The sequence below is a fragment of the Micropterus salmoides genome, unplaced genomic scaffold (genome assembly GCF_014851395.1).
Source record: "Micropterus salmoides isolate LMB-PRFRI ecotype aquatic unplaced genomic scaffold, ASM1485139v1 Ms_hic_scaffold_2834, whole genome shotgun sequence".
NCBI lineage: Eukaryota > Metazoa > Chordata > Actinopteri > Centrarchiformes > Centrarchidae > Micropterus > Micropterus salmoides.
Window position 1 is genome coordinate 1 of NW_024042078.1, and position 25,514 is coordinate 25,514.

General features: G+C 40.5%; 1 protein-coding gene across 1 annotated transcript; it reads right to left on the reverse strand.

The window, feature by feature from the left end:
• Nucleotides 1-3,894: 3,894 nt before the first annotated feature.
• On the reverse strand, nt 3,895-25,106 carry LOC119882014 (EH domain-binding protein 1-like). Its single transcript, XM_038692030.1, has 4 exons — nt 24,766-25,106; nt 23,713-24,166; nt 4,175-4,232; nt 3,895-4,065 (listed from the first exon to the last, which is right to left on the reverse strand). The coding sequence occupies exons 2-4, from the start codon at nt 23,814-23,816 to the stop codon at nt 3,910-3,912; spliced, it is 318 nt and encodes a 105-aa protein (XP_038547958.1). The 5' UTR covers nt 23,817-24,166; nt 24,766-25,106; the 3' UTR covers nt 3,895-3,909.
• Between the last annotated feature and the right edge of the window lie 408 nt (nt 25,107-25,514).

Sequence of the window (25,514 nt, forward strand, 5' to 3'; positions counted from 1 at the left end):
TGTTTAATTTTATTCACCTAAATCCACGGACTTAATTTTTTATTAGATGTTTATTTGTTGAGGAAACAGGACTGAAAAAAGTTTTTTACTTAATTTTACTTGTGCTATTGTTGACAAAGTTTTATCATAATTGTTTTCAATGTTCTACCTCGGATTTGTGAAGGGATTCACTGTTTGTGTTGACCATAAAGAAAAGTTTAAACCCCAATTACCCATCAGGTTTCTTCAGCTTTCACTAAGGGGCACAAATCAGCCTTTAAACTCAAAAGAAATAACGATTTGATAATTATCGTGATAATTATCGATATCGAAAGATATGAAACCTTTTATCGTGAGAACATTTTTAGCCATATTGTCCAGCCCTAATTCTAATACATCACTTTGGGCTCTGTTAATATGAGATTATTGCTCATACTCTTGCCGTTACTTTCTGCTTTTTACAGAAAAAAAGATTAATCAATAAAGTCAATATGGAGTGTTTTGCTGCAGCCCCAGCACTACAAGACACACAAGTAAACATGTGCACTGATGGCCTTTCTGTCTGACTGCGCCTGTGACACACCCCGGGAAATCAATATTCCTGCAGTCTGGCACAACGGTCAAACAGAACACCCACATGGGCACAAACACTGCAAGTCATACAGATGCCTCATTCCTGTTAAATTTTAAATCCTCCATTATTATATAAACTGTATCTAAGATGACATTATCGGCCATCTCAGTTTATGGTGTTGTCTGCAGTGTTTTAGTGCTGCTGGTAAACATAAGCTGCAGTCAGTGACAGGATACAACAGGTTTTTTTGTTGGTAACATGTTTTAACATTAACAAGGATCTTCTTCATAGATAAAATTTAAAACATCTTTCCATTTAGCTCAAATACAGGTTTGGAAATGCAGATGTTCTATAAAAATCACGAGTCAAGTGTTTCACTGAGGACTGGCTGGCACCCACTCTGCTTTCTGCACATTGCCTCTGTTTGGATTGATCTTGTCTATAGAATGAGGGGTTGGAAGATATAAACAGTGTACATGTTGTGCTATAGCAGAAATATGTCTACTGGTAGAGATTTGGCAATACCATATCCACCTCGGAAGCTACCGCTTAGGTAAAGGCTGCAATACCGCTGAATTCAGCTGTTTTCACTACAGAGATTCATGCCAGACAGAGGTCTGACAGCATCTCCAAATCACTGTTAGTGTTTGCTTCAACCTTCAATTGACCCACTGCAGAAAAAGGTATTCGATTTTTACAGATTTGACTGGCATTAAGCAATATTTTTGATATTAAAGGGGTTCTCCGGCAATTTAGTAATGCACGTTCATTAAGTTTGGTGAAAGGGATGTTCGGACAGACAGATGGTCAAAATCACTGCAGCAGAGACTGCAGTAGTTTACTTTTAGTCTCAAATATGGCTGAAGCTCTGAAAACTCTGGATCCTACATTCTCCACAATGCAACCAACAGCATCTTATTGTTACACCATCCCTGTCTGGTAAATGTAAACATCTTTCAAAATCCATCCCCTCAGTTTGTTGTGCAGGCTTTCTGTCAAAAAATTGAAGCATATCATTATACAACTATTTTAACAGGTGGAGTAGGTCTCTTCATGACTAGTGAACTGACTTTTTTGTAAAACTGGTGGAATGTAAAATGAATTGTATGACTGAAGTTATGTGAAGAGTCTCTTTCGTACAAAACCTACTGAGAAATTACATTGTGTAGGTTTTCCACCCCCGGTTAGAGTCTTACAATCTCTCAAACCTCCCATATAAAATGTAGACTGCTCTTTCCAGCAAACAAGCTTAGGCAAGCTGTCTGTAACTTAAGTGCCTAGACAAAAGTGATGAAAGTCGAGAATCTAGTAAGCTAAAGCCTCATTTCCACTGCATTGTACAGCTTGGCTCGACTGGCTTTTAGTACCGGCACTTTTTTCAATTTCGTTTTCCACTGCAGATAGTTACCCTCATGTAGGTGGGATTCTCAGCTTATTGCCATAGCTTTCATCAGCAGCCAAACAGAGGAAGGTCTGCACTTCCATCAATTGTGGTTTTGGGGGCTGCTATCTTTTAAAATCTGACTCAAGCAAGGAAAAATAAAAATGCAGTTGCTATTGATGGTAGCTTGGCTATTTACAAATGGCAGGTTTGTGCAGGATGGCCCGTGTCGAGCATCTGTTCCCTCTGATCAATCAGTGGTCTGCAGTGTTTTAACTCCTCCTTTTAGTATCGACTTATAGGTGTTACCAAAACAAGTACTACTATCCACAACTGTTGCCAGTGGAAAACTAAAACAGAACTGTTCCATACGAGTCAAGCCGTCCATGCAGTGGAAATAAGGCATAAGCAACCACATAGTTTTCTCAAGTTTGCCCAAATCAGACTGGATTTAGATTAGTCAGATGGCCACATATTGCTATGTTTGTGTAAGTAGTAACACATTATCAATAACAACTTGATAAGCTGGTTGTTTATCAGGGCTGTGTTTGTCTCCTAGTGCTCAAACAAACTGTAGCAACTAGAGAACAAGAAAACTTTGAGATTGCAGAGGCCATTTGATTTGTGGCTATACCAAACAGATGTGGGTGAATGTGATCATTAAAAAAACAGCTTTATTACTTCCTCTGGGACAGGAAGTGGAAGTGGGCCCAGAATAGAAAGACAGCCGCGCTAGAAAACTGAGCCAGTACACTTTTAACCAGCAGACATCACAGTGTGGCTTATATGCTTAATTTAAGTCTCAGATTTTTGTCACTTTCACTCCAGTCTTATTTTGCGAGTCCCTAAGTATCTAATGCCTTATTGTGCTACAGTATATTGTTGTTAGGTTTATTCATTACCAACTACATATGAACAAAAAGTAATTCCTACACAAAGAAGAGGCAGGTAAGTAGGTATTTGCGGCATGAGGTCTCGTCAAGACATTGAGACAGGTAACCAGACACTGAGCTCTGAGCTAGCCTGTCAGCACAGAGGCCCAGCATGTTTAAGTAAGCCAGGCACGGTGACAGATACGGTCTGTAAAGCCCTGTCATTTACAGACCGGCTGTATTACTGTGTATACGGACCTTCCAGTCATAAAATAAAATTAAAATGTAAAAAATGTCAATCTGTAAAACTGCATGCAAAGACATTTTCTGTTATTAAAGCTAGGCTATATAGTGTATTTCAGAAGCATTTTTTAATTATATTTGTTAAAATTCTCTTTACATCCTGACAGCAATTAAATCAATGCTCTGGAAAAAATTTAAATAACTCTAGTGTCTGTGGCTGTACTAGTGTTGTAAACAAATTTCAACACTCGCCTGGTACGCCGAGCTCCAAATCCAGGTAGAATCGTCTGATAGGACCGCTACCTGGGCTAACTAGCCAATTGCAGCTAGAGTTAGCAGTACACTAAGTTAATTCTGTGTTACAAGAGAAAAGGTTTGTGTTGCAACAATCCCTGATACTTTCGTCCCGATTATAAGGTGCAGCTCCAAGGTGGAGCTTGAGGTTTCAGGGTTTTTTTCCTGCGACAACCTGATTAATGAAAAGATCCTTCTGATCAACTAATGGTTTAGTCGACTATTAGGAGGCAGCGTGGATACTTTCAAAAGTGGTCTCTTGCTAGTTTTTCCAACGTTACCTTCCCTAGCTTTAATACTATTTCTCCACAAAAAAATTAAAATCAACACACTTAATATCAATCATCTAGTATTTATGCCTTTCATGTAGTAAAAAAATACACTGCTGTTTTTGGGTGTCGCCCCTTTTACAGAAATTTAGCAAATTTTGAAAATAAAAATTAACATTTGGTGCTAAATCTCCCAATTTTAAAGGTGAGGTAAAAGTGGGTATCACTTTAATTTTTTGTGTAGGTCACTGTTACTGCTATCTACTAGAATAAGACCCTCATGTCCCAGTAACCACCCTAGTCCACCTTAAACATAGAAATGCTTGTCTCAGTGCTCATTAACCAGCTGTAGCCTACCTTAAAAAGAGTGACCGTGATCTCAATGTTCTCTGGTACAGGCCACACCACTACTCCTCTGTAGGGATTTTTGATGCCGGGCTGCCAGCTGTGTGACTGCAGGACAGAGGGACAAAAGAACCAAGAATAATAGTTACAAGTGAAAAAACCTTTGTTTGTTTTATCATTTCTTTATTTAGTTTCAGGATGCCACTCAAATACAAACCTTGGAGGATTTCCGTCGACTCCTGCGTGTCCAAACCACGACCAGTTTGTCGGGTTGCCTGTGAGGAAGGACAGAGGAGACAGATGAATGAAAAAGGCCATGGTATTTCTTCACCAATCCAACTATACATTAGCATGGTAAGACTGTAAGCCCCTCAGCCCAATTGATCAGAGTATGCTTCTTAATGCCTGAAGTTTTAAAACCCTAATAATCCTACCACTGTACACACAAAAACCAACAACAATAACGCATACACACCTGCACAACCACTCGTATGAATAAATCATGAGACACAGCTAAACCCTGCCTTTGTCTCTGTGGACTGCGACATATACAACAGGACACACACACACACACACACACGGTTAATGTGACAGGAAGAGAACTGGAGGAGGCTGAGAGTTACGACCACCTAACCCAATCCATGTCAGAGCCACACTGCACTGACAACTTAATTCAATTTTATAACTTTTTAACTTATTTCAAACAGTTGAAAGAGGCACACGGATGTTTTATTTGGGAAAAGAGAGCGAATCAGTATCTGGAAAGAAAACGTCGGATAAGTGCATCCCTATTTTTAGACCAAACCCGAATCAAACTGCCAGCACTCAATCATGAGTCTGATCTACCTTAATAAAGCTAGCTCGTAAAAACACATTCACATCCCAAATTCTAGTATATAGGTCAAACCACGCTGTGGCACAGTTAGCAGATGCCAATCAACAAGACTGTCTGTCAATAGGGGAGTCCAGGTTTAAGTCCTAGTATTAGCAGGTGTCCACCCCATGCTCTTAAGCTCTCCAGCTACCAAGCTGATGGTCAGTAACTGAGCCTGATCTTCTATCTATCCATTAAAATCACTTTCTTCTATTCTGTCAGGTTGTGTTAAAGCTTGATTGATAAATCCTCCAGTCTGATATTACTCATCACAGATATCGTTATCAACGTAGTTAGAAACTGAAATGCAGAAACTAAGATGTGGTTCCGGTAATTGAAAATAAAAAATAAGTTTCCCTGTGACATAGATTGAGCACCAGAGAGCACTGACATATACATTTTCAACTGTAAAATGTCCCCCAAATTTAAGTCCTGTATATATTCCTATATATTGAAGCTATCCCCTATACCTCTCTTTAGTCTCCCCCTTGTAATGCCTTTGTACAGTCTTACTGTTGTGCTTGTGGTGTTTGGCTTTTGTGTGAAAAATGTTAGCAGTTACCCATATATTGTTATTAAACTCTCAAACATCATTACTGATGTCTGCCTCAAAAATCCAGCATTGGTCGGGCTGTGATCTTTTTGCCAAGTCTTATTACTGTCAATATGTGGGAGATAATGCTGAACCTCTTTATCTATGGCGACATTCGCGTATCAGTAGGTTTGTGATACAGCGGTTTGTGTGCTCATAGTCTGTTAATAGTTAAGCATAGCAAGCATAACACTGGGTTTAAGTGTGCATGGGCTCTTATGTCAAAGACTCTTAAGGGAATAACAGCAAAGTAGCCATTCTGGGAAAATAATGACTGACTGTGTGACACTCACACGGGGGAGGGGGGGGGAGGAGGAGGAGGAGAAGGAGAAGGAGAAGAAGAAGAAGGAGGAGAAGAAGAAGGAGGAGAAGAAGAAGAAGAAGAAGAAGAAGAAGAAGAAGAAGAAGAAGAAGAGAAGGAGAAGAAGAAGGAGAAGAAGGAGAAGAAGAAGAGAAGAAGAAGAAGAAGAAGAGAAGAAGAGAAGAAGAAGAAGAAGAAAAGAGAAGAAGAAGAAGAAGAAGAAGAAGAGAAGAAGAAAGAAGAAGAAGAAGAAGAAGAAGAAGAGGAGAAGGAGAAAGAAGAAGAAGAAGAGAAGAAGGAGAAGAAGGAGAAGAAGAAGAAGAAGAAGAAGAAGAGAAGAAGAAGAAGAAGAAGAAGAAGAAGAAAGAGAAGAAGAGAAGAAGAGAAGAAGAAGAGAAGAAGAAGAAGAAGAAGAAGAAGAAGAAGAAGAAGAAGAAGAAGAAGAAGAAGAAGAAGAAGAAGAAGAAGAAGAAGAAGAAGAAGAAGAAGAAGAAGAAGAAGAAGAAGAAGAAGAAGAAGAAGAAGAAGAAGAAGAAGAAGAAGAAGAAGAAGAAGAAGAAGAAGAAGAAGAAGAAGAAGAAGAAGAAGAAGAAGAAGAAGAAGAAGAAGAAGAAGAAGAAGAAGAAGAAGAAGAAGAAGAAGAAGAAGAAGAAGAAGAAGAAGAAGAAGAAGAAGAAGAAGAAGAAGAAGAAGAAGAAGAAGAAGAAGAAGAAGAAGAAGAAGAAGAAGAAGAACACAGAGGGACAGAGAAGGAAGGAAAGATGAGGAGAGAGAGGAGAGAGGGAGACTGACAGGCAACTATTTCAGCCTTGGAGAGAGGCCTCTAATAGAGAAGCTATTGTCCAACAACACAGGGCATATCAGAGGGCATGCGCACACACACACACACACAATACCATCCCCTTATTTTTGCCCTTTGTACAGTACTTGCTGTGCTATGACAAAAATGTAAACCATTCGCCTGCAGGCTAAGTGATTTCTTCACACGTTTCTAAATCGTTCTCTCTCATGTTCAGCTTCAAACCTCAGGTTTGTGTTCCTTCTGTGTTTAACAGGAATCACTAAGCCATCAGAGAGGAATGCCACAACAGAAGAAAAACATGTGGATTTTACTGGATGTAGATAACACAAAAGTCTTTCTGTATTTCAGTATTTGCTTCCACTTAAGAGTGTGAACTCCTCTTGCATTTATCAAACGTCGTAAATACCAAGTTAAGTCTAAACTATGCTGTATGCAAAAAAAGAATCTTATTTGACTCTCAGCAGCTAAGATAAATAATTAAATAAAATATGCACATGTGATAAACGGTCATTTGGGTTACAGCTCAGATAGAATAAAAAGTATAAAGTCAGATGAAAATGTGTTTGTGTGTGTTGGAGAGACAGGGCAGATAAGAATGAAAGTGGGTCAGCAAGCTCAGCAGGAGCTGAGATAAGAGCCTCTGAGATTGACACAAAACACATATAAACCCTCTTACATTTACATTAAAAGCATTTAGCTGCAGCTCTTATCCAGAGGAACCTGCGATTAGTAAGCATGTAGGTATTAAATGTTTTTCACACACAGCAAGAACAGAAAAAACTAACGGCTGCAAAAACCCATGGCCCTGCAGTGACTGTACGGATGTTTTCTGGTCATTCATATTCACAAACACACCCTGCCAGCTACATTACCAGCTACAGTATTCGGCAGATCTTTTAATTGGTGTTTTATGTTTTACATGCTGCCTATTCATTTGAATTTAAGTGTCTTATTCGTAACCCACTCTTTGGCTTCCTTGCCATTTAATAGAGAAATTCTGCTTTCTTAAAATTACATTTTCAGCACCATGAATGTATTTGTGTGAGTGTGTGTTACACAGTGCCTACTCTAGCTGCGCAGCAGAGGCAGCATCTCAGCGTTGGTTGCAGTTCTTCATCAGTGTCAACATAGCTACAACCAATCCTTCATTCAACTTTTATTTCAAGTGTAAAATCACCATGCAACATGGTCTCAAAACAGTTTACAACTAATGAATACAAGCTGCAGTAATGCTAAACACTGGAGCAGTATGACAGCACTCACTGCAATATTAAATCATATGCTACTGGACACACGTTTAAAACAAAATTGAGTAAAAACATGCTTTGGGCTGAAATTATACATAAAAAGATCAAGTGAAGCAGGGCAGGTGTAGACTGCAGAGCTGCACTGGTTAAAAACTAAGCAAATAAGATCCATTAGAAAGAAAACAGAAGGACAGGCTCATATGTGTGAGCATAGCTAACTATTTAGTCTTTATAGAGCTCAGGGGAAACTAAAATTAAATCAATATCAGATCTCTAGCTCTTTGCATATGTGTCACCTGAAACGAAGACATAAAAATAAAGCTTGCTCATCAAAAAATAATGTGCATGTGGTAAAACACGCAAAGCTCCGCGTGCGTGCATGTCCATCTGCCTGCATTGTTGGAAGTGAAGGGTGCGTCAGGATGTTGCGGCTGCCCTATCTTTCCTGTAGGCAGGCACTTCACATTTGATATGAATGGCCCCCAACCAGAATTGCACCCACACACACACACACACACACACACACACACACACGCTGACACCAACTACACACAGTGTCTTAGAAAGCCAAACACATAGCAGGGAAAGGTTCAGTTTAGTTCAGTGGCACAGCGATAAAACACAGCTTGTTTGTGATGAACACAGTGATAAAGTATCATGTAGTTTTACAACACAATAGTGACTTTTACATCTTCAACATTCAAAGAAGGAAAGCTGCCCACTTAAAACTAAAGCTGCCCTGTACATCCAGTTTTTCATTGCTTCATCTGTGTTCATACTGTGTAGAATCGCAATGTACAAAACAAGCCTGTGACACATTAAAAACTAATATAATTTCTATAACTGTGAATGGAAACATAAATTTGAGTTTAGGAAAAAAGATGAAAGACACTCCAGACAAAAAAAAAATATATATATATATTATTAAAAAGTCGGCGGTTATAGCTTTCAAGTGGGAGGAGACAGTATTAAGATTTGGGGGTTTTACTTTGTAATTAAATGGCACTCCCAAGTTCAGGCCTGTGCTGATTGGCGATTGGATCATATATCGGCAGCTGAACGGATGATCGACGATTTGTTTTTCCCACACCAATATTAAAGCAATTTTAACTAACTTACTATCAGAACTAAAATGTGATCCAAATAATTTGTACAATCTGTGCCCTAATGTGCATTTAGAGATGTTTGTGGTGGAGCGGCCTGTCCACTGGCTGAATGACTACAAACCAATTTGCTGGATTTTTCCATGGATCGTACACCCGGCATCTCTACAGTGTTATGAGTAGGTACTGAAATTCGAAAACTTTAATGGCATCAACCAAACTGCTTTGATACTAACGAGAATCTATAGATGTCTTGTTGTTCGGTACCAGATTTCAATACCTGAAGAGTAAATCTCATCAGCGAGCCAATAAGCAAGCAACATGCTTGAACCGAGATCTAAAAATGCTGGTGATCAGCTGCGTAACATTACACATCGTAGAGGCATGAATAGAAAACGTGCGTTGTATCAAGAGAGGGTGCACTGTTTTTTGAGGCTTTTTTTTTTTTTTTACTGCCAGTTGCTTATCTGCACAGACAAGTAAACTTTGTGCTGCTTGTTAGCTGACCAGCGCAAATTAACCTGTAGTAGGCTATCTGCTCATTGCGAGTTTGGTTGCCACAGCATCCACCGGGATGAAAGCCCTGTTCAAGTTACAATGTGTCAGGTAATAAATGCTGCAGCATCTAAAGACCAAGAAAAGTCTGTTGTTTCCCAACTATTGGAAAAGTGTAGGGGGATCTCCGCTGTGCTTCATGACAAGAAACGAAGACTGAGGGAGAGTTAGGAGTTGATGACAATGGTGTGAAGAAATAAGGCCAGTCAGGGTAAGAGGGAAGGCAAGAGGTTTGATAAAGACCAATTTATACTTCTGTGTCTAATCTGCGCCGTAGCCTGAAATGCACCTCCTTAAAAATGAAACTACACATCACAGAGACACAAGCTGCAAGAAATCAGATTTGTAGCATCGCATTTCCGGCTTGTCCTTCTGCCTCAACCGGTTCAAGGGTCGTACATACCATCTCCCCCGACGCCTTCTCTCATTTCTGCATTTTAATAATTTCCCTAAAAGTAACTGCTGTTCAACATCGATCAACTACAACATGCGCTCAGTTTCAGTCGCCATTGTTTGTAGCCTACACCAACAAAGAAGAAATTCAACACAGTGGAACAAAGAAAACCCACCACCAACAAGCATTTGGGTGGTGAAGTTGCAGAGCGATACAGACACCAACGCACAAGTATAAATGCTCACGACAGCATGTAACCACAAGTATAAATTGGTCTTTAGTATGTGTGTGTATTAGAGTGACAGGCAACTAAAAGCGAATACTGTATCATCCCAACTAAATGCTGACATTACTCAGAGGAGGAAGAGCTTTGACGTCTACCGACAGACTTCATGTCTGTCTGTCAATCACAGACAATAGGAGAGAGGAAAATGTCCATTTGTTTATGTGGTCATACAGCAGTTGTGAAAGATGAAACATTTCAGACTACAGTGCTGTAACGTAACACACAAGCACATTGATATGTAACCTCTCAGACTAATACCGCAGACTGCATCACTGCAATGCATGAAAGGATCTTGCAGTATACTACAGGACTGAAAACTGCAGTATGATACTTGCAACCAGGATGTTGAATGTAGACTGCTGGACTATAAGAGGTGATCTAAACAGTCAATACAATGTATTGTGATTTATATAATCTTGCAGTACAGATGCCTCACTTCATACTGCATCCTTTAAAATGAATATTTGTCTTAATGTTATCTTCATGCAACAGGGATGTAACAATCGTGACTTAGCTTACATTAAGCGTATGAAAGCGTTTACATTTGTACTTTAAAACACTACATGTATTCTGTCTCGCCATAGTTCCACCATAGTTTCAAAATGAACCAAAAATATATTAACATTAAAGACTTCTAACGGTGTGGTTTGTGCCGCTGCTCCCCGCTGCTGTAAACTTCTGCACCCATACACTTTGGCATCCGACTCGAGACAACCACTTTTCTTCTGAGGTAATTACGGTAATGTTTACTAAGGGTCTGAGGGTTGAGTGTTTCACTCGTTTGTGAGAACGCGATCAAGCTAGCCACTAACTTTGGAGTGCACACATATTAGAGCCGTTATGGTAAATTCAGTTAAAAGGAGCAGAGCGAGGTGACAGGCAGGTTAGCAACTTTTCTCTTTACAAAGTGTTTAAGTATGAGAGTCTCACCTGAAGAGAGGGTATGCCTCTCTTCAGGTGAGGGGGGCGGGGGTTATGCCCTAGGGTTGATGTCCACCCACCACAATCTCACAAAATCCTGTGGGAAACACTGCAGTCACTGCTAAAACAGTTTCAAAATACGGTCTACTTAAAAATGAAACAGTCCCATCATGAAAAGCTGTTTTTCTAATACCTGACCTACTTGGCAATTCTGATTCGGCATCAAGAGGATGGTTGAGAATGGGAAGAGACCAATGACAGGAAGGGAAAAGAGGAAGGAAACAGAGAGGGGGGTTGCTCTTAGTTTGGAAGCATATACTGACATGACATGATGTGAAAAGGCAAAGAATCTGCAAATTTATTAAGTCTCTATAATGCAGTGTTCACAGGGTGTGATAAGCAAAGAAACAATCCTATCCATTATGCCTATCATTTCATTCCCTGCATCTGAAATTCATTGCATGCTGGCGCTCGTTTTTTTTCTCCATTTTTCAACCAAGCAAAACTGAGACTATGTTTCAAATTATTTGTTCAGTAAATGTGCGTGTGTTGTAATATTTGTCAGCTTCTGGTTTTATTTCTTTTCTGTTTAAAATGGGATTTTAATAAGGCTCTGGAACTCACATCCATCTCATCATCCGAAATCTCATCTACTGTTTTGTCTCCTTTTGATCACTTTTATTATTATTCAATATTTTATATTAATATTCCGTGTCTATCACTCTCGTTTAAGCTGTGTCTTCAGCCATATTTTGTTAGTGGTTTGAGAATTTTCTGTGGGCATTTCAAAGATTTTTGTTTGCTAAAACGTCAGAATCCATTGTAAACATCATTTAAGATTGTATTCGAGAAGGACAAAATATGGTCATATGAGCATTCAGACATCAGAATCTGCATGTATTTGCAGAATTTAAAAACTGACAATAACATTACAAGTGTGTGTGTCACTGAGCTGTCAGTCAGTGTTTATGTGGCAACCAAAAGCTGGGTCAATGACACAGCGTTAATGTTGAAGAGTGAAAGCTAAAGCAGCTCAGTAATGCGCTTGCTTGATTGTGCCGCCATGAATGTGTGTTTACCTGCATGTAACTGTTGTAACTGCAGCCGGATTTGTGGCAGGTCCACTTTCTGTAAAATGTTCAAATGATCAAATACACTGTTCAAAAAAATAAATTGAATATTTAAACAACACAATATAACTCCAAGTCAATCACACTCCTGTGAAATCAAACTGTCCACTTAGGAAGCAACTCTGACTGACAATCAATTTCACATGCTGTTGTGCAAATGGAATAGACAACAAGTGGAAATTATAGGCAATTAGCAAGACACCCCCAATAAAGGAGTGGTTCTGCAGGTGGTGACCACAGACCACTTCTCAGTTCCTATGCTTCCTGGCTGATGTTGGCAAATTCGCCACTGGCGCCCCGTGCTCTTCACAGATGAAAGCAGGTTCACACTGAGCACATGTGACAGACGTGACAGAGTCTGGAGACGCCGTGGAGAACGTTCTGCTGCCTGCAACATCCTCCAGCATGACTGGTTTGGTGGTGGGTCAGTAATGGTGTGGGGTGGCATTTCTTTTGGGGGCCGCACAGCCCTCCATGTGCTCGCCAGAGGTAGCCTGACTGCCATTAGGTACCGAGATGAGATCCTCAGAACCCTTGTGAGACCATATGCTGGTGCGGTTGGCCCTGGGTTCCTCCTAATGCAAGACAATGCTAGACCTCGTGTGGCTGGAGTGTGTCAGCAGTTCCTGCAAGAGGAAGGCATTGATGCTATGGACCGGCCCGCTCGTTCCCCAGACCTGAATCCAATTGAGCACATCTGGGATATCATGTCTCGCTCCATCCACCAACGCCACGTTGCACCACAGACCAGGCCAGGAGTTGGCGGATGCTTTAGTCCAGGTCTGGGAGGAGATTCCTCAGGGGACCATCCGCCACCTCATCCGGAGCATGCCCAGGCGTTGTAGGGAGGTCATACAGGCACATGGAGGCCACGCACACTACTGAGCCTCATATTGACTTGTTTTAAGGACATCACATCAAAGTTGGATCAGCCTGTAATGTGGTTTTCCACTTTGATTTTGAGTGCGACTCCAAATCCAGACCTCCATGGGTTGATAAATTTGATTTCCATTGATAATTTGTGTGATTTTGTTGTCAGCACAGGAGTATTTAATGAGATTATTTCATTCATTCAGATCTAGGATGTGTTATTTTAGTGTTCCCTTTATTTTTTTGAGCAGTGTACAATTTCCAGGTTAAACTAAAATATTAAGACAAACAAACCTTTAAAAAAACATTAAATAATTAGGTTAAATGTTCTGTAAACTTTTTATTTTCATTCAGGTGCTACTAACATTTCAGATCAGCTGAGTCTTCACTATGATGAAGGTTGTTGTGGGAAGCAAGTCTCTCCCGGTTTGTGTGTGAGAGAAGTACCAGCTTGCTGCCGCAGTCAAAGACAAGTGTGTGCTGTAAGGGTTAGTTAATCTACTTGAGTCAGCCATAATCTGGTGATTTAAGCATAATAGCTACTGAAAGTATTGCGTTCGCTGCCACAGAAGAGAAATAAAAAGTCCCTGTTCGTGTTACTACAACGTCCTTCTGCATTCTTTACAGCAGAGTTGTGTGCAGGAGAAACTATACTTAGACTGAATAAAATGTTTTGTAAAAATTGGTTTTGGAAGTTGTGAACTGATTCAGAATCTGAGAAGATAAAAATAGTGATTCTTACATGAACAGATTCCCCAATACCCCTATGATTAACACATTTTATAAATGCCATTGCCCAGCTGGATGCTTTTTGAAGAAGCTGTATTTCACATTCAGTAAGCAGCCTGGTTTTATTCAAGTCAGCTGCATGTTCATTTTGAGAAATATTACTTAAAAGGATAATTGCATGGAGACACTCTACTTAACTGCAGGAATAAAACAACTGGGGGTCAAGTGTAGGCAATTATGGATCTGTCATGGCTGATGAGAGAGACTCAGTAAGAGCAATTTACAAATAATAAAGCACGTAGGTTGGATGGATGACACTGAAGATCAGAAGCTCCACATGCCCTGAGGGACGGAGATCAGGTAAGAGTTATTTAAATCTTACCCACCGAGCACAGAAGAGAGAACTGTCAAAAAAGAAGGACTCCAAATGGTGATGACTGACAGTCAGGAGAAGAAAATTAGATGTTTTAGTGCTGACATGAGTGGCCTATGGGTGAAGGGTAACTCTTTCCACAGAAACATTTTTGAAGCCGCTGGAAAATGAAATGAAATGAAAAGAGGTCTGTGTTGACCGAATTCTGGAATGATATCCAATAAAAATAAAGAGCATGACCCCACAACTTATGAAGTCCATGTGTTAGATGCTACAAGAGCATAGCACACATTGGGAATGTTATGCATCTTTTGGTCTTGTTGCTTTACTTTACTGGCTCATCTCCAATGTGCTTTCATTCCTCCCTTATCACTGGATTTCTGCAGTTGCGGAGGGGTCCACATTAACTGTTTGCCGAAAAAGCCTCATATGGCAAGCTCAAAGCAAATGCATTTGGTATGCAATGGTGAACACTCATCAACATCAGGTATGGAGCAAGACAATGATGAAGGAGTCTACGTGCTTGCTCAAAACATCCCCGAATGAATTAATGTAAAAGTAGAAGCAATAAAGGAAAAGAGAGGTTTAGAAAGGAATCTGTTACAGGAGAGCAAAATGAGTACAAAAAGTAGTCAACATACTTCCACATAACAAGATGGCACAAATGAAGCCTCAGGGAGAGATCAGGAATCACTTAGATCATGTGTTTGGGTGTATCTCCACAACAAAGAAGGAACGATAAGCAGCTGCCTTTCAGCAGGGTAAATGAGATAATAAAAATCTACCATCCCTATACCGGCTTGCTAATGGCGCTACGGACAGACTGACGCAGTCGGAATCACAACCATCATGTGCCAAAGAGCACCAACGGCACGGAAAGAAGGAGCCCTGGTGAGGACAGCAACATCCATTTCTTAAGGCAATCATACATGAGCAGTCATGCGACTGCGGCTTCAGCAGTGATATAACTTAATTATCACAGTTATTTTGCCTGATGTCACAAACAAACTGAATGGAAAAAATTATTTACAACAGGAGAGGTGCTTTGAAGTTTTCAGTACTGGTCACGGTTGCTGGCTTTCTTCATTATGTTTTCATTTCTTTTCCTTCGTTTTATCACTGAGCCAGCAGCATCTAACCTTAAGTCTGCATCTTGTGACTGGGAGCATCTACAGAAGGAATTGTGATGTGACCATTAGCCTACAGTAACTGGGGTATAGATTGGTCTGCAGAAAGATTATACTACTGTTCTACCGAAGAGGGTTTAATAAATTACCACCACAACTACAAATTCCAAAGGCACAATAAAGCCAGGGAAATTATTATTATTATAATATAGGACAGTGGTTCTCTATATGACGTCAAGGACCCCTAAACTGACAAAGGCTATGTTCAGACTGCAAGCTAAAGTGACCCAAACCCAATTTCTCTGCTCGTATGTGACTCAGATGTGATCTTTTTATGTCTGTGTGAAGTGGCCAAGTCACATGGAATCTGATCTTTTCTAGTTCGGATTTGTTTTCTATCATTAACTTAGCTTTCCTTATTAGCTAGGCTCCTTACATGCTTGCTAATAACTAAGCTGGGTCTCCGACATTGACAGCGTTGTGTCGGACAGATTCGTGCAGCTATGTTCATCAGGGCGAAAGAGAGCAACAGGTGAGCGAGAGAGCGAAAGGGACGAGCAAGAGGATGTGCTGCAGGAGTGTGCTACAGCGCTTTGAAATCAAGCTAAATAGGCCTAGTAAAAAAATAAATAAATCCAAAATCAGTATTTGGCAGTCAGCGTTGATATTGTGGCGGGGCGCCACAAATACATGAACGTAGGGGAAACACTGTCTGTGGCTCTGTTTACTTCTGTACCACAGCATGCTATGTGTGACGTCGTGTTAGTCTTTTGCGCATGCAGTTCACACTTGAGTCTGATATGGGGCACATTTAAACAACAATGTGAACGGTCAAACAAAAAGAAAAAAAAAACAGATCTGGGGAAAAATAATAGGAATAGAGCATTAAGGCCTGCAGTCTGAACGTAGCCAAAAATTAGACCACGGACCACCATTTGATAATATTTTGTTCCAGGGTACACCATCTTTTGCTTTTACATGTTTTATTACAAAAAAGGTGTATAAAACCCATGACCAAAATAGTCAAATGCTATCATTATGTGTGGAATTGTAGAGAAAATAAATTATTTCCTTTTTTGCTGGGGACCCCCTCAAGGACCCCTGGTTCCACTTCGAGAACCACTGATATAAGAGTAGAGAAGAAACCATTTATACTAATGGAGAAGGAAACAACATTTTTACCCAATAGCTGCAGGAGGTTGACCATCCTACATGCTACATGCAGGGTTTCCATAATGTAACTCCAGTACGCTCATGGAGTTTTTCTTTCCACCCGGACACACGTACAGTACGCATTTATCAGCCTGTAGATGCTGCAGCACCGCTCTGCAGGCTGATAAATGATGAGCAGTCTCCAAGGCCATGTGTTTCTATGCCTGACAGCAGCAGAGACAGACACACCAGCAGAGTTTTCATCACATTTAACACCCCATTGACTGCTTCCCAACCCTGCAATGTTTCTTGGTGTGTGTCTGTATGTGGGAGGAGGGTGTGTAAATGCCTGTTTGTGTCCATAATTGCAGCACAGAACAACTACACTTGGGTGGATTCCACTGCAAAGCTGTTAAAGTGACATTATAAAGAAAGAAAGCAAGAACTGAGGGGAGGCAGCGAGGAAAGAGATCAAGCAACAAAAGAAAAGAGGGAGATGGAGAAGAGATAAAGGGGGTACAGAGAAAGACAGAAGAAAATGGGAGGAGGAGCATTAATGACAGTGCAAGAGCTGCCCCAGATGCAGTAGTGGGTTTGGTGCAAGAAAACAATTACAAAATCACAGGAGGAGGAGATGAAGAGCTGCAAGCTGTACTGAGAGGACAAAACAATCGGCAGAGTCAAATCAACAGCAAATGCTATAATTAAAGAAGCGATAACCAAGCACACAAATTAGAACAACTCAAGTATCAACTATGAAAACATTTGTTTGTATTCGCTGCAGTGTTGGCATTTTACTGGCACCAGTGTCCAAAAACATTCAAACAAAGACAACATGAGCAAGCATATTAAGACAAATCGGTGACCAACGAATAAAATCTGACTGACTATTCTGAAACACTTCGAGAAACCAAAAAAGAAAAGAATTAAATTATTAAACCCATTTTATCAAAAACTTAAAAGACAATAACTCAAAACTGTGTGGTTTCATCCAGAATTTCTGCAGAAACGACAGCACCATCACCTCGCAGTGAAAGCATCTCCGGTGTCAAAGTTATACTCAGGAATGTGTCACAGCCTTCGAATTTGAATAGAAGAGCCACGTCAGACAAGTTGGCAGGAAGATCCTCTGGCAGAGACACGATGAACGCTTGCCATAATGCACACATGTTCTACAGAAGATTGCATGTCACAGCGTGACACACGCTGGTCACTTTCACTGAAGATAATGATAGTGAGCCATTACTCAAATGACAGAGAGACGCATGGACTGTGGTTTACAGCATTGACATTAATTTACACACTTTTGACATTTAGCAAAAGCAGTGATAATAAAATGAGTGAGTAAGAATAAAATCCAGGTTTTGCCCAAGGACACCATGATGGGATCATACAGGTTAATGCACAACTACCGGTAGTTGTGGGAACATTACCCTTGAAGGGTTTACCATTCAAGGTAAAGCAGTTTACTGATTTGTTGCAGTCCACACTGTGCCTGGTGCCCTTTATTGCAAGTGAATGAACAAACAATGCAAACATAATAAGTTTATTACAACTGCACAGCTCTGAAATCACCTCAGTTTCAGTAGCTAGACATTTATATTTGGGGCTATAGCTAGCAAATCCATTTCCAGTATAAGCGAAAAAATAAAAGCATGGTTAATTTGGATGAACGAACAACTTTGGCTGATAATGTACAACCCATCTATCAAGCGTTGCAGTGGTGCTATGACAAGCCACAGGTTAAATGCTGAAAAATAAATCAATTCTTACGCCGCAGGCATCCCCAGCGGGACCACCAATCACCTCGAAGGAGATGTTTAAATCGGCTTGAGTCTGGCGAGAGTTTCTAAAGCCCTATGAAATGACTGATGTGTGTGTGCGTGCGTGCGTGCATGTATGGCTTCAGGGTCTCTCCACTGTCCTTGATTGATATTAAGACTTCTTCCTCAGAACTCTTGAACCTTCCCTGTATTGTCATGTGGCAGTGAGGAAAGCATTCTTGATTAGCCAAGGTTGTATGTAGGCAGATAGATTTACCACATGTAATCAATCGCGTCTGTGTCGTTTCCAGTGTATAACTCCCTTAGCCACGTGTGTCAACACGTTTGTCAGCGGCAACAACACTCTTGGCTTTTTTTGATGTTGATTTCAAACTATATATAACAGGACAAGTTGGCAAAAAACCCATTCTTGCTCAAAAGCACCAGCCTTGGGAAATACTAACAGAGTGAGTGAGTGTTACATTCATGCTTTAGGTCATATTGAGTTGCATCCTCTTGACAGTAGGGACAGAAAAATGGACCTCACTTACTGCAGTGTATCTGAGGGTTTCAAACAACACCTCTCTTGTCTGCTCAAGCTTATATATTATAGCAAAGCATTGCACAATCATTACCTAACACAGTAATGGACAAGTGCTTCAAAATTATTTGAGAAAGTATTTTAGAAACTAATAAAAACAGCACAGACAAGATAAAGATAACAGAATACAATACTTTCTGATGACAACTTTTTGCACAGGGTATATGATCGAAATGTTGCTCCTCACAACATGGCAATAAAAAAAAAAAAGGTCTATTGTCCCAAAACAACATTTATGACCAAAATGGCATACAGGACCACTGGAAAGTACCAGTCCAGCGGCAGGCGTACAAGACCTTAAATACGTTACAGAAATCACATGACATTAAACCCGTAGTTATTGTTATGAAACAGTCGTAGTTTGGTTAGGTTTAGGCAACAAAACTACTGGGTTAGGTTTAAAAAAAAATGTTTGGGTTAAATTAAGTACATTTATGTAAGTCACATGACATAAGTACTGTAAATCACCTATGTAACTTTATTCAACTCAAAACTTTGTCAACAATGACTTTCTTTCACATGGAACTCGAAACTCGGGCTCCTAAGAGATGGTTCTGTGTTTGACCCACCCACTCCATTAACTCCTTACGCGGACATTGTCTTCCTTTGCTACCGGCATACAGCCACTAAAGTATAAACTAAGTAAATATGGGTCATAATAATCTGCTGTATAATCGACCCAAACAGATTGCTTTTCTGGTGAGAATGGGCTGTTTAAGGGCTTATTGAAACATTCTGCCTGAAAATCAGAATTGGATGCTTGATATAACCTAGTACATGACATAGCTTCCAGACAACAATGTACATGAAAATGTATAAAAGTAAATGTGTTAAACATGCAAAAAGTCCAGATATGGTCCTTGGACAGCGTTATAAAAGATGCAAGAGAGAATGAGAGGAACAATGAATTGTCCATGTCCTTGGTAGCAGCAGCAGGAGTGAGATATTAAACAACTGAAACAGGTGGACTTTGCACTGCTCAATCACACCACTATGTATGTATAATATTTGCTTAAGCCTTTATAAATAAAATGACATGTTTCCATGAACCTGGTCAGCCATTATGAGTGGGAAAAAAATAATGCTGTTTTTTAGGCTAGTCTATGTTGTCTTGTTTCGAAATATCCTACATAAATATTAAATTTTACAACTTGTACCTGTGACTATTCCATACTATGACTCAATACTTTGTTATAACATGTCCTTTAAGTCATTTGTTGTAGTCTGACACTGAACTTTCCTCTCGTTAGTTGATTGTTAAATGTTTGGTTAGATAATGATAGCTTTCCCAATGACAATTATAGAGTCAGTCAGCCAGTCACCTTCACAGCAAGCCAGGTAAATGTAAATGCTCTGTATTTGTATAGCGCCTTTCTAGTCTTTTCGACCATTCAAAGCGCTTTTACACTACATCTGCATTCACCATTCACAATTCGGGGTGTCAAAGACACGCAGGATTGAGCCAGGGATTGAAGCGCCGACCTTCCGATTAACGGCCAACCCGCTCTACCTCCTGAGCCACAGCCGCCCAGGTGGCATAAGCACAGCAGTCATCCAGTGATGAACTCACTAAGCTACTCAAACACTGAGGTAGCTAGACAGTGATGTTCTAACAAGATTAACAGAATTACAGATTAGCAAATATCAGAGAAACACGTTATGCAAGTGTAAGCACCAAAATGAGGCACAAACATCAGAAAGTAACATTTAATTATATATATATAAAACACTAACATTATATCTGTCAGTTTATCCACTTCTACAGAGGTCAAACTAATAGTTTAAAGCTTGCTTCTTATCATGTGCCAAGGAGGTTTGATATCCAGCCCTGACCCGAGTGATCATAATTACCTGCTACAGATGAAAGGCAACAGAAAATACTGTTCATTTTTCATCAAAGATGTTAAATATCAAGTTTCAAAGGGGGCAGTGCTGCAACACCGTGCGAGTGGTGCTTCATTTCACTAGCACACAAACACTGAACTCATTAATCATTTAATGGTTGGTCTGAATTGATTCTGGAGTCTGAAATGGGCGTGTGAGTGGAATACCAACTCCCGTCTGCTCCACAGAGGAGTCGACTTCAGCAACTGGGTCAACAGATAAAGACCAAAAATCACTTTACGAAGTATGACAGGAAACTCCGACAATCCTTTCCTTCAATCTCAAGGAGGAAAATAATACTGTTGAGCAAACTGCCCAAAGATCTTTAGCTTGTAGAATATGAAAATGTAGAGGCGGAAAAATAAGCTGAAACTTCTCTGAAGTGGTGAAAATCTGCTAATAGTCAGAAAACAGCCTCTCACAGACTGACACAAGTCAATGAGCTCATTTAGCTGAACAGCCGCCTAGTGCAAAGGCTACTGGCAATATAAAAAGAAAAATACAAGCAAGAGTAGGCAACATGTGCTCAATGACGGACCAACAGTACCCAATGGCTGACTGATGGGGTGTCAGGACTCTTACATTTCATCTTCCATCCGCAGGGGATATTCCCAGATGCTCCTATTATGTGACGTTTGTACAACATATTGTGCATTATGTGGGGGTTGCACAAAGAACCATATCTATTATTATGTCATCTGGCAGATCAATGCTCTGTTTTGTGTTGGTGTTCACCTTTGACAACTCCATGCAATAAAAAGGGTCCTTTATAGAGTGAGGCTTTGTCCAGAGAAAGACGGAGGGGTCACATTTACTGAGACCATCACTGAGGATTCAAGCATCAATTTTATTCTGGCTGGATGAGAATGCTTACACGAGTTCATCCCACATGGACGTGATACGGTTGGCAAGTGAATGATAATGCTGTGTTCACACAAATATAGGTGATACAAAGCAGTAGGCAGTCTGGCCTCTCATAAATCTGTAGCTAGGTAGGTATGTTGCATTGAGCCCCTAATAAACAAACACTACTTCGACAGTTGTGTTCTCTCGTAGCCGAACTTCTTGAACTTCAGCTATTTCTGTCACTTTTCATGTGAACAACCAAGTCCAACACTGAACGTCCTTCAGGAGAGACTCTGAAAATGTGCAACTTTTCCCACGTATTTAAACAATATCACATAAGAATCACACACACAGCAGAACAGAACCTTTAACTTCTCACCTATCGATTATTTGAAGTCTCCAATAGTATCTTGACTTTAGAGATTATTCTACTGAGCCTTTGAGTGTCAGCCAAGTGTGCAAAATGCTTTTACATTTAAAAAAAATGTACATTCAAAGCGCCCACATCTTTATGTATGGTCACACATACATCAGAACACTAAAACAAAATAAGTGATCTTCCTGTTATTGATTCCAGAAATGAAAGGGCTGTGGGTTTTGAAAAATCACTTCTGAAGGCTTCAGATCCATTTGAGCTCTGGGGACTGTTTCCAGTCAGTGTAGATGGAAAGTTTCCACTGCAACAATAACATACCGTACTGATGAAGTCCACGGAAGGCAGAAACCGTGCGCCAACGCTTTCTCGCACACTTTGAGCCAGGCATGCACACGTACACACAAACATTCACTCAAAGACAAGCAGAGACCCTGAAACAACTCTATCAGACACACATAGAACGTAAAGGCAGATGCAAGAAGAGTCACACACAGGCTAGTAGCTCACAAATGACAACATGAAATGGTCATGATCTAACTCTAACATGATGACAGACTTTGTACATGAAGTAGTCTACAGCCAAGTAGTATTTGAAAAAAAATCTGAGTACTTTGTAAACCATTTCATGCCTTTATAACTGTTATCACAACATCAACTATTGATAAGAACTAAATAATGTAACAACAAATGGCTATGTATACATATTTCTTCTATTGAATAACAAAAGATTTGTGCTCAGATTGCAAAACAAAGCGTACTACTGACTGTGTGCTGAGCCCACCCACCCTTTGCTCTGGGAAGAGATGTACATTTTTCTCATTCCATTCTCCAACACGTTAGCATCTGTCCCAGGTCTAAGCTCTGTGAGGCTGGGGTAGTCACGCCTATGGCAAGCCGCTTGAGAACCCATGTCTGCAGGCAATATATTTGCTTTACAAGCCCCCGCTTTTCACTCATTACAGGGCACATACCTGCAGGCTCAAGTGTAGTAGCAGTATATCCACCTCTCTTTCCACTTTATCTTCACCTCTGAACCCCCCCCCCCATAGCTTCTCCACCTCCTTGAAGTGTATATCATTTATTCTTTACTGCAGGAAAAGCTACACTAAAGCAATAATATATATTTAAAATCTAACAACAGGTACGTTATCATTGTTATTATATGTCAGTGTGTGAACATTTGCCGTCATTATTTCTAACATAGCGGTCACATCTTATTGGAAGTGGAAGGAATGGGATGACATTAAAGTCTGGGCTATTGTTTAAAAAAAAAAACTGTGGCAAGCAGGAGAAAGACTAAGAAAATTGTGCTGACAAGAGTGACTTAACAGTCAGCAGGTTATATTTTCAATATACTGTGAATGATTATGCAACTAAGCATTATATAGTTTCAAAATTCTCTGATAGTTTTCATCTTCAAGTTAGGTCAGAGGTCCAATCAAATTCCCAACAGCATCCCTACAGCTGGTAGGTGTTTAATGGTTTGCTCAAGGACATTTCAGGAGAGCGTGGGCTGCCGGGACCCAGCCCTTCAGGTTGAAGGGAAATCTCTCTGCCCCCCACCCTCTTTACTCAAGACTCAAACCAAACAAATTCAACATTGGCGCACAAGGGGGAAAAAAAATAGCAATTTCATTTCACAAGGCAGCCGACCCCTCCCAGCATGCAGACATGCCTGCACACCAAGGAGACTGAGTGTGTTTGTGTGTCTGTGTGTGAATTATGGCCACCAGGAACGAGCTCTGCATTCCAGCACAGACAGAGACACACAATTTAAATGGGGCTTAAATGACAGCACTGTGGTCAGCTGTTATTCCCAAAAAACTCACCATTTCTTAGTGCATTCCACCATCAGTTCCTGATAGGAAGCCACGAACTGAAATTTGGACGCATGCTTCCCCACACGCTGCAGTCTCTTCCAAACCGAGGCCATGTTTCTTCGGAACGGGTAGTTTCTGTGTACCTATCCCGCCCTGGACCTCCTTCTTTGGGCTTCCCTCGCACGAATTCACGCAAATGTTTATAAGTATCGGAGCATATCCAGCCCGCTTGGATACATAGTTAATATTTTACCGGAATCACATTGGAAGACAAAAAAGTCGTGGCTGCTAGTCTTCAAAAACCGCTTGTTAAATCCAAATGTAAGGAACCTCTGCAGCAGTGGTGGAGGTCTGATCTGAAGGCGCGCATGGTGTTGTGAAAAAAATTACTCCATAATTTCGAAAGGCATGATGAGTAACGTTAATCCGCTGTGAATAAACACATTTCCATCTGGTGATTTTCCTGCAAAACAAAGAAAAAAGGACACAGTCAGTAGAGCAAACCGGCATTCCGGAGTAGCCTCGTTGATTTCTAATGTTAAACGCCAAGTAACGTTAACTCCACTAAACATTAAAGGTCCCAGATACAGGGATGCGTTGTCCTCACCATCAGCTGTAGCAATGTGAAAACAATCCGGTTTATGTAAATCGCCAACACAACACTTTGTAAATGTGTAAGAATGTGTTGAGGACTCCAGGACCAGCACTTCTGCTGCCAGCACGGCGTTACGGGGGGGCTATGTACTGGTGTGGCAAGCTAACTTGGGATGGTTGACAATTAATAAAATGTGAATTTATATGTATTGAAACAGCGGCAGAGAAGCAGTGACATTACATTAAAACAAATGGCGTTAACCTTCCAGGCTACAACAACTGCGCCCAGAGACACCACCCGAAACTAAGACTTGCATAAACATTTTGTAAACATGGAACATTTGATGGAAAGACTCTAAATCCAGGGAATAGTCTGAGCCGTTGCGCTCCGCTAACCGGTAAGATTCAGCTGCTAGGCTATCGACTTAACATGTGAAACTAGGTTAACTGTGCCTGTATGACACTCACCTTACTGTAATATCCAACGCATTATCCGTTTAGCGGCCTTGTCAGCAATCTTAAGAGATGGCGAACTGTCTACAAAAACTAGCAGCCGAGTGAGCGTAGCCCGCTTGCGAGCTAATTATCGCCGTCTTTGCAGCAACGACCAGGCATTTACAGCAGCTAGCTACCCTGCTAGCGAGGAGCGACCGCGGCTAGCCATCACAACACGGCACGAGCGGAAACCGTTGCTTTTGCCTCTTGACACATTTGCTCCACAGGTAAGCGCAAACTCCGGGACTCAGGAGTCACTGAGAAACGACATTTAAATCCAGCTTGTCCTCAAAGTAAGTTAAATAAAAGTATTCCCAACCCAGGCAGGTATTCCCACTACAAAGTAATCTCAATTGTTACTGATAGTTTGACCGCTCTGCTCCTCTGGAGTGCGTAAAGTTAGCCGACATGTAAAAAAGATTCCCGATCGGGTTTTTTTTATTTATTTTATTAAATCCTTTCCGAATAGCGGCACTAAATTAGCTAATAAATATGTAAACACGTGTAATATTTTACCATTAATTTATTGTAGCTCTAATTACACTTATTTATTTTATTCTTATTTATTCTGATTCGAAACGTGTTCATCTGTCCTTTCTGTAATGCGACGATTGGTTTTATTTTGAAGGGTAATCGTTGCACTTCCTGATTTAATCTGGCTTTCTTGACGCAGCTTCGCCTCTTCATCATTTCGCCTGATGCCGCCTGGATGACTGAAGGCT

Bases quoted from the DNA above. Each gene is read 5' to 3' on its own strand.
- LOC119882014 (XM_038692030.1), bottom strand. From the start codon at position 23,816: ATGGCCTCGGTTTGGAAGAGACTGCAGCGTGTGGGGAAGCATGCGTCC. The intron at 4,233-23,712 runs GTGAGTTTTTTG...CCTTCCTCACAG, and splicing joins GTGGAATGCACTAAGAAATG to GCAACCCGACAAACTGGTCG. The intron at 4,066-4,174 runs GTTTGTATTTGA...TCTGTCCTGCAG, and splicing joins GTCGACGGAAATCCTCCAAG to TCACACAGCTGGCAGCCCGG.